The following is a 19,726-nucleotide window of genomic DNA, read 5'->3' as shown; positions in this document are numbered from 1 at the left end:
GAGAGATCTTGTAGCACTTTGAGACTCACTGGCCGAAAGGAAGAAGTTGGCAGCAGGAGCTTTGCTAGACCTCAGTCTACTTCCTCAGATGCGTTTGAATATAGTAATAATAATAATAATAATAATAATGTAGAGAGAGATCTTGTAGCATCTTTGAGGCTCACCTGAAAGAAAGAAATTGGCATCATGAGCTTTGCTAGGCTTCAGTCCACTTCCTCAGGTGCATTTGGTGGAGTGAGGGCCAGGGACAGACCTATTTATGCCACTGGTATGTGAGGATGTCAATACAAATTACAAATCCTTTGTGTATGGAAATGAAGTTACCGGGTCCAGTTTTAAGGATGTTCGATGGTCAGTGCACATAGGAAACTGGTCTATCATTTACTTCATTTCATTTGTATGATACGTTTCCTCCCAGAAGGGACCCAAGGTGGCTCACAGATGAACAACAACAACAACAACAACAACAACAACAACACTCTTGAAAAAGCACACTACAGTACTTTTAAGGTCTAGGGTACACATTGCACCATTTTTTTATAGGCACTTAGTCTAATAAATGCATCTGAGGAATTCAAAGTTAAGTCTGTAGAAACAGTCTTTGAGAGAAATCTTGTAGCACCTTTGAGACTCAGAGAAAGAAAGAAGTTGGCAGTATGACCAAATGCATCTAAGAAAGTAGACTTAAAAGTCTGCAAAAGCTCAGCTGCCAACTTCTTTCTTTCAGTGAATTTCAAAGGCGCTACAAGATCTCTCTACAACAAAATGTAAAAAAGGGTTAAAGTCATCTATATGATAGCCCTGTTTCAGTATTTGAAGAGGTGTCATATTGAGGAAGGAGCAAGCTTGTTTTCTGCTGCTCCAGAGACTAGAACAATGGATGCAAGCTCCAGGAAAAGAGATTCCAGCTCAACATTAGGAGGAACTTCCTGACAGTGAGAGCTTTTTGACAGTGGAAAAATGCTGCCTTGGAGCATGGTGGAGTCTCCTTCTTTGGAGATCTTTAAACAGAGGCTGTCAACGGGGATACTTTGATTGTGAGTTCCTGCATGGCAGGGGTTGGACTGGATGGCCCTTGAAGCCTCTTTCAACTCAATGATTTTGTCTAAAAGCAGAATTCAGTTGCTGTGTTAGTTTTTAGAATTGTTATACAGAGAGATCTTGTAGTCACCTTTGAGGCTCAGAGAAAGAAAGAAGTTGGCAGTATGACCAAATGCATCTAAGAAAGTAGACTTTCAACTAAAAGCAGTATGAAATTACATTGAAAAATATACAAATGTTAAAAAGCATGACTGAAATATACGTGCTTCATAAAAACCACTATGGCATAGTTATACAGTCAGTCTTCTGTATCCATGGATTTTTTTATCCACAGATTCAAGTGTGCCTGGTTTGAAAATAGTTTTTTAAACATTTTATGCAAGGGAGACCATTTTACTAAGCCATTGTGTTTAATGGGACTTGAGCATCCACCAATTTTGTTATCCATGGGGGTCCTGGAAGCAAACCCCAGCAGATAAAACCAAGGGACCACTGTATATTAAACAATTATTATTATTATTTATTTGTAGTAGTAGTAGTAGTAGTAGTACTAGTTGTTGTTGTTGCCTTCAAGTTGCTTCTGACTCATGGTCACCCTAAGATGACCCTATCATGGGATTTCCTTGGCAAGTTTCTTCAGAAGGGGTTTTTGCCATTGCTATCCTCTGAGGCTGAGAGAGTGTGACTTGCCAAAGGTCACCCAGTGGGTTTACATGGCTGAGCCAGAATTCAAACCCTGATCTCCAGCAGAATTATTAATCTTGGGTCTAAACAGTCCTGGGATCTAAATTCAACAGATGTAGCTTTTGCATCAGATCTTTTTGGTGTAGAACATTGCACCAGTTAAATTCTTCTTTGTTCCGCATCTGTGAAACCCAAGTATCTGTATTGCAACAGCAGCAAAGGTGGCAACTAGGGCCAGCCTGACAGGTGGGGGTGGCCTGAGTGTTTGACCTGGGTTTCAAGCTGAAGAGATAGCAGGGCTGAGCTTAGTGTTTGCTGAGAGTAGCATCTGCAAGTAAGCTGGTACTAAAATAAATAAATAAATAAATAAATAAATAATCTTTATGCTAATATGTGCAGCAAACTACTTCTACAAGTGGCTTGAGTCCCAAGTACAAAAATGAACTTCTGCCAATTCTCTTTAAAGTATATTTCTTTTTAATTTTCCAGCTTAGTGTCATAAAAATCAACACCACACAACTTTATTGTATCTTTCTTCTTTTATTTGTTTTGGTTTTTGCAGTTTTGCACAGATCACACAAGTTGATAATGGGAGTTGGGCTCAAAAGATGCTCCTGCCCTCCTGTGCGTTATATAGCCTAGGGTCAGCTCTGGCGGCTGGGAAACCTATAAATTGAAGGCTAATTAATCCAAATTAATTTCCTAATTTCCAAATCACCTTGCTCTGCTCACAGTCTAGTTCTGTGGTTCTTAATGGTTGTTGTTTTTGTTGTTGTTGTTCACAGGTCCCTTTAAGAATCTGCTCCTCAGAAAAATGCATATAAACACATGCAGTCAAAAATGGCATATATTTTATTTTATAGTTGGAAATTTGTTTTGTTCGTACAGTCTAGTTTGGAAACAGTTAATTCCTCTGATGTTCAATTCCTATGTTGGTTTTGTGTCATGGGGATTGTTTTTCACACATGGAGGACACCGATTAGGAAAAAGTACTGCAGAATGATCTGCTATATGTGGTGTCAACCCAAAGAAAAGTGTTTCAACATACAGATGGGGTTTTCCAAGTACAGATGTTTTTTAACCATTATAATCTGTCACTTAACATGAGTAGCTTCTTTCATTCTTACTCAAGCTTTTGGACTGGGATGAATTAAATCATATAATTGGCTTAGTGTCTCAGGGGTAAGGAAAAGCTGGCTCTGGCAGCCCATTCAGGTTTTGTATCTATATGTATCATTCAGTTATGGCTACAGCAAAAGGAATATTCAAAAGACAACATTTTTTAGGGCTGGGTTAAAGAAAATATACCACCACCCCAGGTGTTTTGGCAGTACAGTAACTTGTAGTATCTTGTCTGTCTGTAAACAGAGGAAGAGTAAATCTGAACCAAAAATGATCCATTCCATAGTGCACCACTAGTTCTTCCTGTATCTGAGAATGATCTGTGTGACTGGTTGCCAGGACTATGTCAACCTGTTTGTCATATCATGTCATGTCATGTTCCCATCCATTTTAAAATCATCCTGAGTGCTGATACTAATTTTAGATTGATATATATTTATACAAATTAATGTAGTGCAAAACAGCTGTTGCAGTTTGTGCTTTCTGTGGGACATGGATACCTCTGTTGGATGATTTGCAGAATAGAATTGATGTGAAAGGGAATGAGAGGAGGCAAAGTTGTAGCTGTGGGCTACTATGTTATAACATCAAGTTTGCAGTTGTGTACCCAGTTTTCTTTGAATTCCTTTGAAAAAGCCCTTTTGAAGGAGTACAGGCGATGTTCAATAGCCTTTCATGATCTGTGCTGTCAAAGGCTTTGCTGTAGTCTATAAAGCACATGCTGATTTTCTTTTGAAATTCCCTGGTGCGCTCCTTCAGCCATCGTATGTTTGCAATGTGGTCCCTTATGCCTTTTCCTTTCCTGATAGTGTTGATGAGGAATCTATACTCAAGACAAGAGGCTACTGTCAGAACAGAACATGGAGAAACAGAATGGTTCCCAATTGGCAAAGGAGTCAGACAAGGCTGCATCTTATCACCCTACTTGTTCAATTTATATGCAGAACATATTGTAAGAAAAGCAGGCTTGGATACAGAAGAAGGAGTAAAAATAGGAGGAAGGAATATCAAGAATCTGAGATACGTAGTTGACACCATAATACTAGCAGAAAACCTCAAAGACCTGGAACAACTACTAAGAAAGATCAAGCAAGAAAGTGCAAAGGCTGGCCTATTGTTGAACATAAAGAAAACAAAAATAATGACCCCAGAGATCCTACAAAAAATTGATTAGACAATGAAGAAATAGAAATATTAAAAGAATTCTCATACCTGGGATCAAATATTGATATAAATGGAGACTGCAGCCAGAAAATCAGAAGAAGATTAAGAATGGGAAGGACAGCTATGAAAGAACTAGAGAAGATCCTAATATACAAGGATATACAAGTGAGCACAAATGTTAGAACTGTATAAGCCATTGTATTCCCTGTTGCCATGTATGGATCTGAGAGCTGGACAGCGAAGAAGGAGGATAGGAGGAAAATCAGCTCATTCGAAATGTGATGCTGGAGAAGAGTGCAAAGGATTTCATGGATAGCCAAAAAGACAAACAAATGGGTCCTGGAGCAGAAATCTCCCTGGAAGCCAAGATGACAAAACTCAGGTTGTCGTACTTTGGACACATCATGAGAAGGCATGAATAACTGGAAAACACAGTAATGCTAGGAAACGTAGAGGGAGGTAGAAAGAGAGGAAGGCCACATACAAGATGGATGGAGTCTGTTGAAGAGATCATGAGTATGAGTTTGCAGGAGTTGAACAGAGCAGTGGAGAATAGAGGGTCTTGGACAGGGGTAGGCAACCTTTTTGAGCCGGGGGCTGGATTGCTGTCCCTCAGACAACTGGGAGACCGAAGTCAAAAAATAATTAATTAATTAATTTAAAAAAAATTTAAATATATAAATAAACTGGACAAATGTAGGACAAAATTTTCAAATGGAGGACACTTTGTTTTAAAAAAAAATGGAGGACATGTGAAAAAAATTACTGATTTTTAAAAAAATGTTAATATAAATACATGTTTCTGAGGCTTCTATAGACAATTGCCCCCCAAAGGCCCCGGCGGCAATCGGCGGCAGGACTGAGCTGGGGCCGGTCCCAAGGCCTCGCCGGGCCGGATCCGGCCCGCAGGCCGCAGGTTGCCTACCCCTGGTCTTGGAGATGTCTCATCAGCAGGGTCGCCAAGGGTTGAGATCGACTTGAAGGAAGTTAACGACAAACAGGCAATGTGCTGTATAGGATTGTGGTCTTAGAAGTATTAAATATCTTGTATTTAAGTGCTACCATAGTCACCCTAAGCAATTAGGATTTGCAGTATATGAAATTCTATACAGGTGAATAGGCAAGCTAGCAGAAGAGAGAGGAAATGCTCTTTCTCTTCTTTACATCCTGCATAGAAACCTAGTGAGATTTTATAAGGAAGACCCCTCCCTTTGCCAGCATGGAAGTGAAGAGGATCTGTGTCTTTCCTTTATTAATAAAGTTCTTTTCAGGCTAGTAACTTTGGGGAGTTTTGTGCAGGATCCCTTTGGAGTAATATTTAAAAAAAAAGCTTTGACTTAAGCAAAAAGTATGGCTTCTGTGGTGCTGATTCTTTTGTCCATTTTTGAAAGTCAAGCTGTTATAGAGAGTTAACTGTGAGTTTAATAAATTTTTTCATCTGTGCAAGGATAACAGAGAAGTGTTCCTTTTATTTAATATTTGTCTTAGAAATTCTGGGCAAAAGGTCAGTTGTGATGTATGCTTGATCCATGTTCCCAGAGAGATTGCTGATAGATCAGCCCCGGCACAAGGAACATGCTGGGCTGCTTACAGTATTTGTATAAATATGAATTCAGCAGCAGTGCCTCTCACTCCACTTTCTAACAAAAGCCTCATTGAGACACATAGCAGGAATACTTCTGAAGTTTACAAGGCGTCATTTTTGATTCTAGAATGGTGCCAAATTATTTCAAAAGGCTGGGGAAATCAACCCTGGAAAATGTGATAATAGCATGGTGTTCATACTGGCATATTGTTCTTTGCTTATTCTTGGACTGAAACGAATTTAGAATTATAAGTTAAGAAAGTTAATTTTCCAGTTATAATTGCATACAGAAATGGACACCAGACATTAATTAGCATTGATACATGCCCACATATATTAATGTGCCCAGTATAGCAGGACAGAGGGAGCAAATGCACATATTTAGATACTTCTAAGCCTAATATTGGTAAGACAAGTAGCAGCAACATGAAATGTCCAGTTAACCTGAGATGCTGTTTTGAAATCATGTCCATTTAAAAGTTGTGGTAGACATTTTTGAAAATTGATTTTAATGTCATAGTTAAGAAAATAATATCTAATGTAAATCTTTAATGAACAAGAGTGTCTGGAAGGGGTCACAGTCCTCAGTCAACCTCGAAAATAAACTGAATGAAGTTCTCAGAATCCTAGAATTCTTCCATAGTTTTAGCATAAAGCATAAATGTCACTTTCAAGAAAGGATAAAGGAATAACAAGGTACATCTGTATACTCCTGATATTATTTCTGTGACTCCTACGAATCTGTTTTAGCATAGATCAGAGAAGGGACCACTGGCATGCAGCCTCGAGATATTTCCCATGTGATCTGCAAATTACTTCTACTGTTATCTCTGCTTAGTGATTGAAAATAAGAAATAGAAAGGTTTGAAGAAACTGGGAAGTTATTGCTTGGCAGTGGGCCTGTATTCTGAGGTTTAGGAAGCTATTGTACAAGTATAGTTTTTAGAGCTTGGGATATAATAGTTTGCATGATTATTTAGAACAGTGGTCCCCAACCTTCCTAATGCCGCGACCCCTTAATACAGTTCCTCATGTTGTGGTGACCCAAACCCATTAAATTATTTTCATTGCTACTTCATAACTGTAATTAAATAGGTGTTTTCCAATGGTCTTAGGCGACCCCCATGAAAGAGTCATTTGACCCCCAAAGGGGTCCTGACCCACAGGTTGGGAACCACTGATTTAGAAGTAAACTCTGCTGAACTCAGTGAGTCTTACATTTGACTGGACATACATAGAATTGTACAGTCCTCACAGGAAAAGATAACTCTAGTGACTGATGGGTAATAGGATGTGCTCAGGGAAAGTGTGAATTCAAGACTTGACCAAGAAATATGTGGAAGGAAATGGAGTGAGGGAAATGCTTTGGCAGTGGGAATGTAGATCGGTGGTAAAGCACATGCAGAAGGGCCCAGATTCAATACCTGGTTCATGTGAGATTTATATTCCCTCTAACATTTCATAAATGAAAAATGGGACATGTGTGGCCAACCAAGCTCAGAATGTGGTCAAAATGACAAAAGTCATTAATGATGAAGAGCGTATGAGGCACCAAAGTATTGGCAGAAAACATCACTTGGAACTTGGAACAGTTATTAAAGAAGGTCAAAGAAGAAAGTGCAAAGGCAGGCTTAATGCTCAAACAACTACACCATGCTAGCCCACATCAAATCCCCAGAGATTAAACAAGGGGCTTTCAGTCTTTAGCATGCTCTTGCTTTTCTTTTTCTCCCTGTGCTTTAATCTGTTCCAAACCACAGACTGTGTTTGTACATGTACATATACCTTTGTTTGCAACAACTTTCCTGATGTTGTGATGGCTAATTCATTTAAATACAAGGGGACATCCCTAACTTTCTTCTAACTATGGTTTCCCATTGAACGAATACTGACCAACAGTTCTGGGCTATTTACTGAGTTATAACAATGAAGGTGGTTAGTCAGCATGGGTAACACCAATTAGAGATCAACTGTCTCTTGTTTGTGAAATGAAGTGCCTTTACTAGTTATAAAGCTCTTTCTATGATCCATTGTTGGCTTTGCAAAATGTTGCTGTCGTGTAAGTTCATCAACTTCTAAAGAATTGCAAAGGATAACATGAGGGATGATCTTGATGACAGAACTTCAAGAAGTATACCTTAAGGCAACCTTCCCCAATTAGTGAATTCCCAGTGTGTTGGATTATAAATCCAAAGATTCCTGTCCATTGGGCATGCTCACTGGGCTGATGGAATTGAAGCACAAAACAGCTGGATGTCACCAGGCTGTACAGCAGTTCTTTAAAAAGTACGGCTATTGCTTACATCCAGCTTAATGACAAAAGATAAATCCAATAGCATATGACAATGGGACTGTCTCCCCATTTTGTCTTCGTTGTGGTTCCCGAAAATCTACTTTAGAGGGTTTCCAACCAACTGGAAGATACCCAGGGGACTGCAGGAGAGAGGGAGGATTGTCAGTCCCTCCTGGTTCTTTTACTGGTAGGAATGTTGTTTCCAGTGGAACTTCACCTGCTTGACTGGAGTTTCCAGCATCCTTAAGTCTGATAAGCATATTTTCCAAAGGTTCCATATATATGCTTTACAGGGTAGTCTTATACAAGACCTGTATGTTGACCTGTTTCCATTTGTTTTATTTGGTTTTTTTTGTTTTTTTTTTTGGATTGAGACTCTTGCTGTGTATACTCATGCTCTTGAAAACTCAAGAGCATAAGGGTATTGCGATAAAAAATACATGTGGAACTACTTTGCTGAATTCCAGCCTAAATCTAGATCATGTTCCCAATCTCCTGGAACTGAGATGTGTATATTACCAGACAGACTACAGTGTGGAATGCTCTTTGGCAGATTGTGCCAATGAGAAACAGAGGGAAAGATTTTTTTTCCAACAGCTTTTCCCCCTTTTTTTTAAGCTGCCATCTTTGTTGGCAGCTGTTATGGAATGTACTTTAAATAACTGAAATGCTTGTTATTCCAGAAGACTGTATGTTAGGATCATTATTAAACATTGCCCCCAGAACTCCAAGTGACTTAGTTAAGGTGAAACAGCTCTAGTCTTACTGTCTCATCTTGAATAACTAAGGTGAAGTAAAGGTGGGAAGAGACCTACACCCCTTGGTTTTTTTCTTCTATACTAACCATTCTGTGCCTACATATGCCACAGATCATGGAGGTCAAATGTTTCTGGATTGTTCTTCTATGTTTCTTCCAACACTTACAGACTACGTAATTATAGCACTATGATTCCATTTAAACTCCATGGCAACATCCTAGGGAATCCAACTGCTTGTACTTTAGGCAGGGGTATTTAGACTTATCAGCCATAGAGTTCTAACACCTCCCCAAATGACAAACCCTAGGATTTCCTAGGATGCAGCCATGGCAATTAAATTGGAATCATAGCGTTATAATTATCCAAAATGAAAGGGACCCTGATTTATGATGACTTCCCACCCACCTAATAAAGTAAAATTGCAGCACAAACCTGTTCAGTGTAGATAGATCTCTGGAAAGCAGAGAAGCCTATGGAAGCTTTTAAGGCAATTGCGCCATCAATTACATTTTTCCTTTACCCTTGTTTATTAAAGGATAAAATCTGTGAAAAGTTCCCCATGGGATACAGAATCTGTTTATTGTTGAGGGACACATTATTTATTTTCTTTCATAACTCTGTTATTTTGAAACTTATGAGAAAACTTTGGGGGGGGGATTTTAGCCCTGGGGAAGGGCATTATTAGATAATATAACACTGTATTATTGTCTGGAGCTACAATTTTAATTTTGCCTACAGGTGTTTGCTCCTGAGAATGGATGCAACTGCATGTGGTTATCTCTGCCCGTCAACCATTCTCAGTATTTCTTTGAAGTACCACAGGGGAAACAGCACCGAACAGCTCCTTGATTTTTCCACAACAATTTAAAACAAATTGTTAATGGTCACGTTCAAATTGTCTTATCTGGTTTTCTTCTCTTTCAGGGCCAGTTTTGTGACTATTGTAATGCTGCTGATCCAAAGAAAGCGCACCCGATAACCAGTGCTATAGATGGGACAGAGCGCTGGTGGCAAAGTCCATCTCTCTCGTTAGGTTTGAAGTATGATGAAGTTAATGTTACTTTAGATCTAGGACAGGTAAGTGTCCTAGCTTTCTTCTCTCCATGGTGTTGATTATGACCATTTTCTTTGTCTGTGGCTTATACAGTAGGTAAATTGAAAGCTGTTTTGTGTTGAAGTTGTCTTTCTGTACAAACGACATTTGATGAGGGGACATTCTAAAACAGTAAAATAACCAAGTTATATTGAAGTGAGTATAATTTCCCCAAGAATGTTGACTGGTTATTGACTTGACTGGATGAGAGCTTATCTGTTTCTGTTTTAATTTTTTAACCTCCCTTGAGTTCCAGGAGTGAGAAAAAGGCAGGTTATAAACTACAGCAATTGTATCTTAACATTTTGGTTTCATTGGACCAAAGCACAATGCGGAAATAATCCAGTTTGAGACTGTTTTAACTGCCCTGGCTCAATGCTAGGGAATTCTGGGAACTGTAGCTTGTTGTGGTGCCAGAGCTCTGACAGAGAAATTTGGCAAGTCCATTGAAAAGTATAACATCTCTTCATATCTATGTATCCTTAGATAATATCCTTCGGTAACATACCAATTAACTAATTAGGAAATTGAACAGCAAACAAGGTAGAACAGTAAGGTGTACATTAGTCAATACAAGTAGCAGACCCCCACAGGTTTACACTGAAATCCTAACTCCAAGGTGCACTGGCTATAAAGTGGGTCAGAACTAGTAATAAATCTCTTCTGCTGGCAGAAATTTCTGTCTTATTGTAGAAATCCATCAACAGAACAACACACCAGCATATGTATTCCAACTCTGCTGGCAGAATAGCCTAAAAGGGGCTTGAGAAGCAGAGAGGAGCTACGCTGTGTCTGATCCAAACCTCCTCCAGCCCAAGAACATAGCCATGATACTGGTTCAAAGTTAGTTGAGGGGAAGGATACTACAAAGTAATTTCTAAGATCTTCAGACTGATTTGGACTCAGCACAGCTTCTGAGGGTTTCTTACTCCCCCCAAAAAGAGGATCTCTTGGTAGAAGAACATTTTAGTTGGCATAAGGGGTTTGTGCCTAATCTTGCTCCCTATGACCACAGATCTTTAAGTTAGAATTGCACAGTTAGTCTTGCAAGAGAAAATTTTCATATTATGTAAGGCATGCTAGACCATCATAACCTCATATCCATTTGGATTCTGAAAACTTCTTGCATTTATCAGACACTCTGTATCAACTTTTACTACGCCCTTTTGAAATGAATCTGATGCACAGTTTCCAAAACAGTGCACTGAACTGTCATGCCTCTCAACTTTTACATCATGTAAAAAGTTCTGCTGGTGATACACACCCATACATATATCTGCCTGATCTGTATGATATTTCCCTTCTGTGGTGGTTAAATGGAAGGACCATATAAGAGGGCCAGACAATGTAAAGTTACTTTTAAAAACAATTAGTTATAGTTGCAGTTGGGAAGTATAGTTAGTTAATGTTACATAGTTACATCTTTTTTTAAAAAAAGAACAACATTAATTTATGTGCTTATTTTTGAAATGTAACCAAATAATTACTTGTTAGCTGCTTTATCATGTGAATGCGATTAAGTTATTGGCTTGTAAGACAAAACGCTCATGTGTAATAAGGCTGCACCTACCAGTAAACTATAAATAATAATAAAAATATAATAATATAATATAATAATATAATATAATTATATAATTATATAATATAATTCAGCCAAAAGGCTATCAGAGCAGCTTACAAATTGTTAATTAGATATTTCCCTGCCCTCAGGATTATATTCTAAAGAGACAAGACACAAAAGGAGAAGGGAATGGCAGTGGGGAAGGGGGAAAAATCCAACAGATCTTCTCTCCCTCTGATGCCTGGACCACAGCAGATGGACTGGAGGGAGGGCTCTTCTTCTTACTCTGATTAGGCTCGATGGAGCTGGCTTGCCTTTCTCTCCCTCTGGATGGTGGATGGGGGGAGGGCCTTCATCTTTCAGGCAAGGCCTGATGGAGCTGACCTGCCCTTCTCTCCCTCTGAAAGCAAAAGTAACCAAAAGTAACCCAAATTTGTTATAATGAAAGGGTAAAATTATTTTATATTTTCCTGAGATGAGACATGGGGGGCCACAGTAGGACAAGAGGATTACCTGTTGGAACCACACTAAGGTGGTGGTATTGAGAGATTTCATCAATCCACTTTTGTGGAGAGTCCTTTTACCCTTAAGATTCCTCTCTGGATCTGTCACTTGACTCTTAAGGTGACCCCAGTATTGGACAAATGGATGTATTTATTGCTATGCTGAGTTTGGTGGTGCATGCTTGATTTTCCTCATTAATTCTTAAATAAAAATAAATCTAGACCTATAAATCGATTGTGATCTTATCTATTCTTAGCCCTAGCCCTAAATGGCCCTATTTCTAACAGTCCCTCTCAAGATTTAGTCCATTCCTATCTGCCCCTTTGTTTCTGACTGGCCCTATCTGACATAAAAGTTTTGTATTCTTTCTCTTATAGCCTCCCCTTGCACATAGGCTGTGATTGGCCAACTGTACTTAGGCCATGGATGCTAATGATTTAGTGCTTCTTCACATATGTTAATAATATAAACATGCCTATGGGATTCCTGATTGGATGACTGTGAATTTAAGTTCAGCAAGACTTTCTTGAACTACCATCAAGCCTTCCATGGAAGGTTCCACCCTTACATCATCTGCCAGGGCAGGCCCTATTATTATTACAAATTCAGGCAGAAGATCTGCAGTCTCATGAAAGGGCAATCAATTGATAGTTATTTGTCACATTTTTACTGCCTTGGGCATCAAAACAGCTTAGTTGGTTTTAAGTACCATATACTTTGGTTTTAGTGGGTGGCACTATTTGCTGGTCCACCTCAAACAGCAAAATGTCTGGCCCTAGTCCTATCATCTCTCTCTGAAATAGGTCAGGGTTGACGTTAGTCAACAGTACCAGTGACTTCTACTAATTAAGTGTATTAAGTGTGTTCAAAAATAAACTTGCACTGAGATGCTGAATATTATCTATTGAATGAATGGACTGACCTCTCAGGAAAGGAAGACTGCCAATAGACTAAAAGACCTGGACTAATTTGTGTTCAATATATGATGGTTTATCCAGGAGAATATATAAAATGAATATTGTGGTTACTCTGTTCTGCAGTACAGACTGAATAGATGCAGACAGCAAATTAACTGTGACTTTTTTGTTCCATCCATTAAAGAAATGTTTAATAATTCAACTGCTTGAGTCTGAAGCATATCAGAATGATTTATGCCTGGGATTTTCTGCAACTTCAGGAGCTAACATCTACTCTGCATACAAGTTCCCCTCCTCCTTCCCCAGAGCTTGGAAAACTTTGTTTAGGGGTGGAATTTTTCAGAATTTCCCTGCCATTATGGCTACTAGAGCTTTTGGGACTTGTAGTCTACCAATAGTTTTCCTAAGATGTGGTTCCTCCTACCCAAATGTCAATCCTCCATATTCACAGATTTTTTTTTTGTCCATGGATTCAAGCATCCACAGCTTGAAAATATCCCAAAAAGATATCAGTTCCAAATAGCAAACCTTGATTTTGCCATTATGTGTAAGGGACACCATTTTACCATGCCATTATATTTAATAGGACTTGAGCATCCACAGATTTTGGTATCCACAGGAGGTCCTGGGACCAAACCCCAGTGGATAACACAGGCTCGTACTTAAATTGTGGTGAACACAATTTCAGTGACACTATCAGTCTGATCCAATGCATTTTTATCCAATTACTAATGTAACACACATATGCATACACAATGTTGATGATAACAAAAACATCAGGAGATTCAGGAAATTACTGAGGAAGAAGAGGAAGTAACATACACCTTTTTCCTGTAGTACTGAGTGCCTGTCTTATAAGTGGCTTGGAGCACTTGCATTGACTAAACCATTTGTAATCTGGCCTTGCTTGCCAGAGTCCCAGTGTGACTCTCTAGGGTGAAACAGAGGGGCACAACCACTTCCCCATGATAATATTTTCTGGTATTTCCCAGCTTTTGTACATGTTTTAAATTATAGAAATGCTCTTCTAAATGCCTAATTACTGGCAGTAAGAGCTCTGAGATATATAAAGGATTTTTCATCCCACCCTGTTGCCTTTAGCTTTTTTTTTTTTTTTTTTTAAAAAACCCAAACCAAACAAAAAAACATAGGATTCAAATGAGTCAATGAGCACATCTTTACTCAGGGGAAGAAGGAAGATGGCACACAAAGAAAAGCAAAAAGGAGATAGAGAAACGTATAATTCCTTTCATTTCTGAAAAGCCTTCCAGTAACAGATTAGCCTCTAGCCAAGGTCCACGGCATTCTACACATTCCTGACAGGTCAATGATGTTCCACTTGGCAAGCATCTCTAGGAGGTTTCTATACCATTCTCCTACCATAGGCTGCACTGTACCTTGTGACTCATACTAGCACAGCTAATGATAGATCACTTGCCCCTGAGCTTTGTCCGCCTTCTGTTTAGGTTGGCAATGTCCTCAGTTGAAAAATCACTAGGGAACTGCTGCTATACTCTGCACTAAATACTGCTAGTGGATCCCTTATAACATGAGAGAAGGCACCTGACTGTTCTCTTCCTTAGGCTTCTTCATGAGAGGCAAAGAACCTAAAAAGCTTTTCACAGGTAGATTCAAGCATGGAGCTTTTAGTCATAGTGGAGACTATTGTATGCACTATGCTCTCCTTCTTGCAAATTAGAAATTCCATCAATGTCCTCTACACCCTACCCAACATTGGAATGTGGCCTTCTAGAACTTACAGATCAGATTTGACTGTTGGATTGAAAAAGGCTCCCTACTCTTAAACAATGTGTAGGTATAGACAAAATATTATAGTATAATAATAACACTATACTAGTCTAATTTTATATTAATGCCTGCTTTTGTTTTTTATTGTATTTTTTAAAATTCTAAGCTGCTTTGTGTCCTAATTTTGGGAAAAACAAATTAATTAATTATATAAATAAATATAATAAATAAACAAACAAATAATAGAACATAAAATTAGTGTTTAACAAACTAACATATCACAGCTAATTAATCTATTAATATATCAATAATAAACCCAACAAAAATCAAAGCAGCCACAAAATATGATTAGGTTATAACCAGGCTTAGAGTGTTTAGCTATGTTATAACCAGGCTTAGGGGCAGCCTGGCCTATCCTGGACACTGAGCTACCCTGGCCTTCCTCATTACCACAGGCCTATGTTCAGATTCTCGGCATGCACATCCCACTGTGCTGCCAGGCACATCCACTGCCACAGAACAGCATATCCAGTGATGATCACATGGTTGGGTGCCTCGTTCTGACCAGAGCAAACAGGAAGTTTTAAAAATTTCGTATTAAGAGGGACATACGCAAGGTTTGGTATTGAATGGGCCAGATGTCGTCTGGTCTGTTTGCATTTCAGTTTGGCCCCTGTGCCGCCTGGACTCCCTACTGATAGGACAGGTAGGGGGGAGACCAGTTTAATTGGCTCATTTAGACAGGTCTTAGTCATATTTTGAGAGCCTATTGAAACCAGCAGGACAAATCAGTGACGGATGACTCAAAATCCATTTATTTCATCAGGTCTTTTCCATGAATGATTAAGACTTAAAACCACGAAGAGTTTCTTTCAGAGCACTAGTGACAGAGGTGCTGGGTGGCAGGGGTGGGTGGGTCGGTGGGTCCAAAATGCCTCTTTCCCTGTTGCCAGCTATTCTTGTTGCTGTACAAATTGCCTCTGCTCTACTTGCAGAGTCTGCACTGGGATTTATCCAGTTTATTCAAGTAATTGTGTCAAGCATGCTGTTTTTCATTTCTCTCATGCTAGATCAAATATGTACTGCATTGTTGGAATTCATGCACTGCATTATAAAATAGCCATTAAAATATGCACAATTAGAGGAAAGGGGTTTCAAAATCCAAAGCAAACACTTTTCAAATGCAGTGTTCCTCCTATTCTCTCTTAGTGACTCCCTTCCTTCCTTCTCTACAAATGTAGATTTTTAGAACTTTTTGAAGGACGGGAAGCTTCAGGCTTTACTTTCACATAGCTAAACACTCTGATTTGTAGACCTTTTTGTAGCGCTGCTCTGTAATGGGAACATTGCAAGTTGTCAATGTTTTCACAGAGTATAGCAGTCTCTCTGATCATGCCAGTCATTGGTGTTGCCTCTGTTTACAAATACTGAAGATCATAGTGGAAGTTACAAAAGAGGCCTGTAGCAGACAATAAAACCAGTACAGTAATCCTGGATGAAACTTCTAGAGTAAAACACTTCACCACAAAGACTTTCATCAATAGCCAGCTACAGATCCTTTCCCCTATCTTATTTTAGATTCAAACTATGTTGCTCTGATCCTCTAGTAATTCTTGTCAGTGTAGGGATGGCTTAAACTGTCAGTTTCACTTTTCTCACATTCAGTTTTGATCCATCAGTGAATGTTGGCAAGTTCTTATCAAAACCAAACAGATTTTTTTTACCCATCTGCAGCAGTACACTATTCCCAGCGTAAAGAGGATCATGTTGTATGTTTTCATGTCTTGAAGCTGATGAAGAGGAGGAGCTTGTCAGAAAAAAAGAAGTGGCAGCTCTAATTAATCTCTGCATGAATCTGCATATCAGCATTGTTGAATACACAATGATTCAAATCCAAATATTTTAGGGATAAGCATTCAAAGCATTTTACTTGGATGAATTCATTTGTTGGTTTTGCTTTCTTGTGCATTCACATTTTAAACCCCCCCCCCCCCATGTTCTTATTTATGAAGACATCTGTGAACTTAATAAAATTTTCAGTGTCCCTAAATCAGCCTCACATTCCTGAGGTCACTAAAGGAAATCTGCAGATTTTTGGACCATTAAGGAAAACTTCCTCAGCCTTCAAGCAAGATAAGCATTTTTAAAATGTCCTCAAGCAACCTGCCAGCCAAACCCTTAGTGACAGACCCAAGATAGTGCATGCAAACAAGAACAGCAATCCATAAGAGTAGGTTGTGTAGCCTGAATATCATAAAGGCACCAGATTCCATCTGATCTTGAAAGCTTAGCAGGGTCAGTACTGATTCAGTTCTTGGATGGGAGATCACTGATACCAGGTGATGTCGGCTATATTTCAGAGGAATGTACTAGCAATGCCTCCTCTAAATATTCCTTGAGAAAATCCTTGCTTTGTCTCTCTTGCCTCTCTCTGCCTCTTCTGCATTGTTACCAAAGTGCTTCCCTCTCCCCCATTTCCTTTACTTTTATTTAGCCCCAGCCTCATGAGGCTGTGTTAAGCAGTGTAATAATGGGCTTTCCCAGTATCTGGGCATCATAGCGGAGGGATATAGTCTTCTTTCCAGGTAAATAAAGGGTTAATGAAGTGTTGGATTTTAAGTTGCATTCATTGGCATAAGCATCACAGAGAAGACAATTGACTGCCAGCTGAGCAGAAGTTCTTCCCAGAAGAATTTATAAAGGACCCTAGGAAGACATGAGAAGAGAGTTGAGCAAAGAGAGAACAAAGAGGGACAACTACAGGTATCCTTGTTCCACCTAAGGGAAGCTGGTAAAGTCTGGACAAAGTCATCCAGACTCCCAGCTTCTCCCATGAACATCCAGAATCTGAATTGCATCTATATCATGAGTAGAATAGGAAGATGTTTTAGCTATATACATTAGGGAAGTGTATGTTTCTTTTTTCAAACTTGGCTGAATATGATCTAGGCTGTTGTAACGTCATAACTTTAAGTAACTGCCTGACAGATGATGCCTTCATATTGGGATATCCTTTTGATATGTGTATTACTGCTTAGAATAAAACTTCCTTTACAGACCTCCTTTTGTTCACACAGGCCTGGCTCAGTCTTGTCTTCCCCAGAGATGTGGGAGCACAGTCTCTGCAGAGTAAAAGGTAGAAAGTGTAAGTTGAAAGCACAGTAATGTCCCACTGAGTTACTGGGTCACATGAGCTAAAATCAGTGGGTGGTGGCAGCTCAGATAGATGGTCTCTAGAGATCCCATCCTATTCAGCAGAAACCAGTCCAGAGGGGATCCTAGAACACCATAGGCAGGAATATGCTTATTAAGTGTTGGGAAGCATATCCTCAGTTCCTCAAATATTCCTTTGTGTTTCTAGACAGTATTTGGGCTGTATAACCACATTCATTCATGCTTTCTAGCTTGTTTAACTTTCTTTGAGATGGAATGTGTTGCTTTTTGTTTTTTAAGGTGTACAGTTAGGATTGTGGTGATTGATTTAATGATTGTTTATAGCCACTGATTTAATGGCATCCACTTCTGAATGGGTGATGAGTTTTCAGGGGTTAAATAGGGTTACTTCTGACCATTCAGTGATACTCTTTGCTCCAGGGACATTTTGGAATCCATAGGCTTAGTTTGAAAAGATCTACTTTCATTGTGCATAGGGTTTCCAGTGTAGGGGACTGGCTATAAAGAGTTCCTTTTCTTACACTAGAAACCCTTCATGCAATTGTAACTTTTTAGTCAGCCAGTTTTGACATTGTCCCTGGACTCAACCTATTGTCTCAGTTTAGGAGTTTTGCCAGCATTCAAGGCATCAGTATTGGATGGTAGTAGTAATGGTGAAAATTGATGTTGGAAGCCAATCTGTGCACAATGTATCCTCATACAAGGAAAATTAGGGAAGATCATTCAGAACCATTCCTCCCTCTAAATAAGGGGGGAAGCAACTATGGTGAATCAAGGGCCCAATTTTCAACCCTAAGGATGCCCTGGAGCAAAATAGGCTTACAAAAACATAGTAAAATGGGCTGGAAAGGAACAGAACTGGAAAGAGATCCATGTCAGGTTTTGAATTTTTTTTATGTTGAGAGGTAAAGGGAAGTCTTTTTTTAAATGGTTAATTCCTACTCCTTGGGCCACCTTTGCCTGCCCTAAACTAGTTTGGTGACACAGGACCAAAACACACTGCAGAAATAACCCATTTTGAGACCAGTTTAACTGCCCTGGCTCAACATGTGGAGTCCTGGGAAACATAGTTTATTGTCGCCCCAGAACTCACTGACAGAGAAGGCTAACTGTCTCACAAAACTACCCTTCCCAGGATTCCCTAGCATTGAGCCAGGGCAGCTAAAGCGGTCTCAAAGCAGGTTATTTCTGCAGTGTGTTTTGGACCACAGTTTCTTTTGAGATAAATAAATACAGGATAATGATTCAATGGCACTAAATTCTGCTCTGTCTTGCTCTACTTTACTCTTGTTCTCCAAGGATTTATATTGGATTTACTTTTCCCAAATGCAGGCACAGACATGTGCGCTCTCCGATACATCTCTGTAAGCCTGAAAGGGCAGTAAAATGCTGAAAATGTGTGGGAAGAATATCCACTGAAATATTTAAAAGGGTAACAGAAAGAAAACTGTGAAATTAGCACTAGAGGCCATTGATTTAAACTCTAGGAAATTAATGTTAACATTTGGAAAATGTCCCAGTTAACAGAGCAATTAAGCAGTGGAATGCACTGCTAAGGGACTTGGTGAAATATTCTTCCTTACCAATTTACAAAAAAAGGTTACATAAGTATCTCTTGAATTTCATTTAAATAGTATTTATTTAATAGGTTAGATTAAATATCCTGCCAAGTCTGTTACTTGTAACTTGCCTAGTTGTATGTGGTTATAGATTGTCAAATATCAGACTGATGACAGTTTAAAATTTTGGGAGGTAGAAGAATGTTTATCTATCTGTTGCTGTAAAGTTTGCAGAATATTTTACAACTTAATTTCCTGAATACTGATTATCCAAATTCACTGCCACTCTCTTGCTATGTGTAGACAACAATCTGTCCTTACCATGCCACATCTATGGGATTAAATGGTATTAATGTGGACTTTGTGTTGCTCTTACAATAAATTCTAAGAAAATAGTACCACATTCATCTTTTGTACTGGAATTCTTTAGTCCTGAATTTTGGTGCTTTGCAGAAGATTATGAGACCAGTTTATTATTCACCATTGAACTGTTACTCCAGAAACGTAAACCCCTGTTTATCT

The 19,726-nt window shown here is 39.0% G+C and overlaps 1 protein-coding gene across 1 annotated transcript in view; it reads left to right on the top strand.

The window, feature by feature from the left end:
- The window catches only part of LOC121917420 (laminin subunit alpha-3-like), a 176,128-nt gene that overhangs the window by 557 nt on the left and 155,845 nt on the right, over window positions 1-19,726 (top strand). The window contains exon 2 of the mRNA XM_042443368.1: window positions 9,572-9,724. Within this exon, the coding sequence (XP_042299302.1) occupies window positions 9,572-9,724 (153 nt within the window). The remainder of the gene's footprint in view (window positions 1-9,571; window positions 9,725-19,726) is intronic.

This window comes from Sceloporus undulatus, unplaced genomic scaffold (assembly GCF_019175285.1).
Source record: "Sceloporus undulatus isolate JIND9_A2432 ecotype Alabama unplaced genomic scaffold, SceUnd_v1.1 scaffold_17, whole genome shotgun sequence".
Lineage (NCBI taxonomy): Eukaryota > Metazoa > Chordata > Lepidosauria > Squamata > Phrynosomatidae > Sceloporus > Sceloporus undulatus.
Note: the sequence above shows the minus strand (reverse complement) of the source record. Positions and strands in the feature narration are given on the sequence as shown.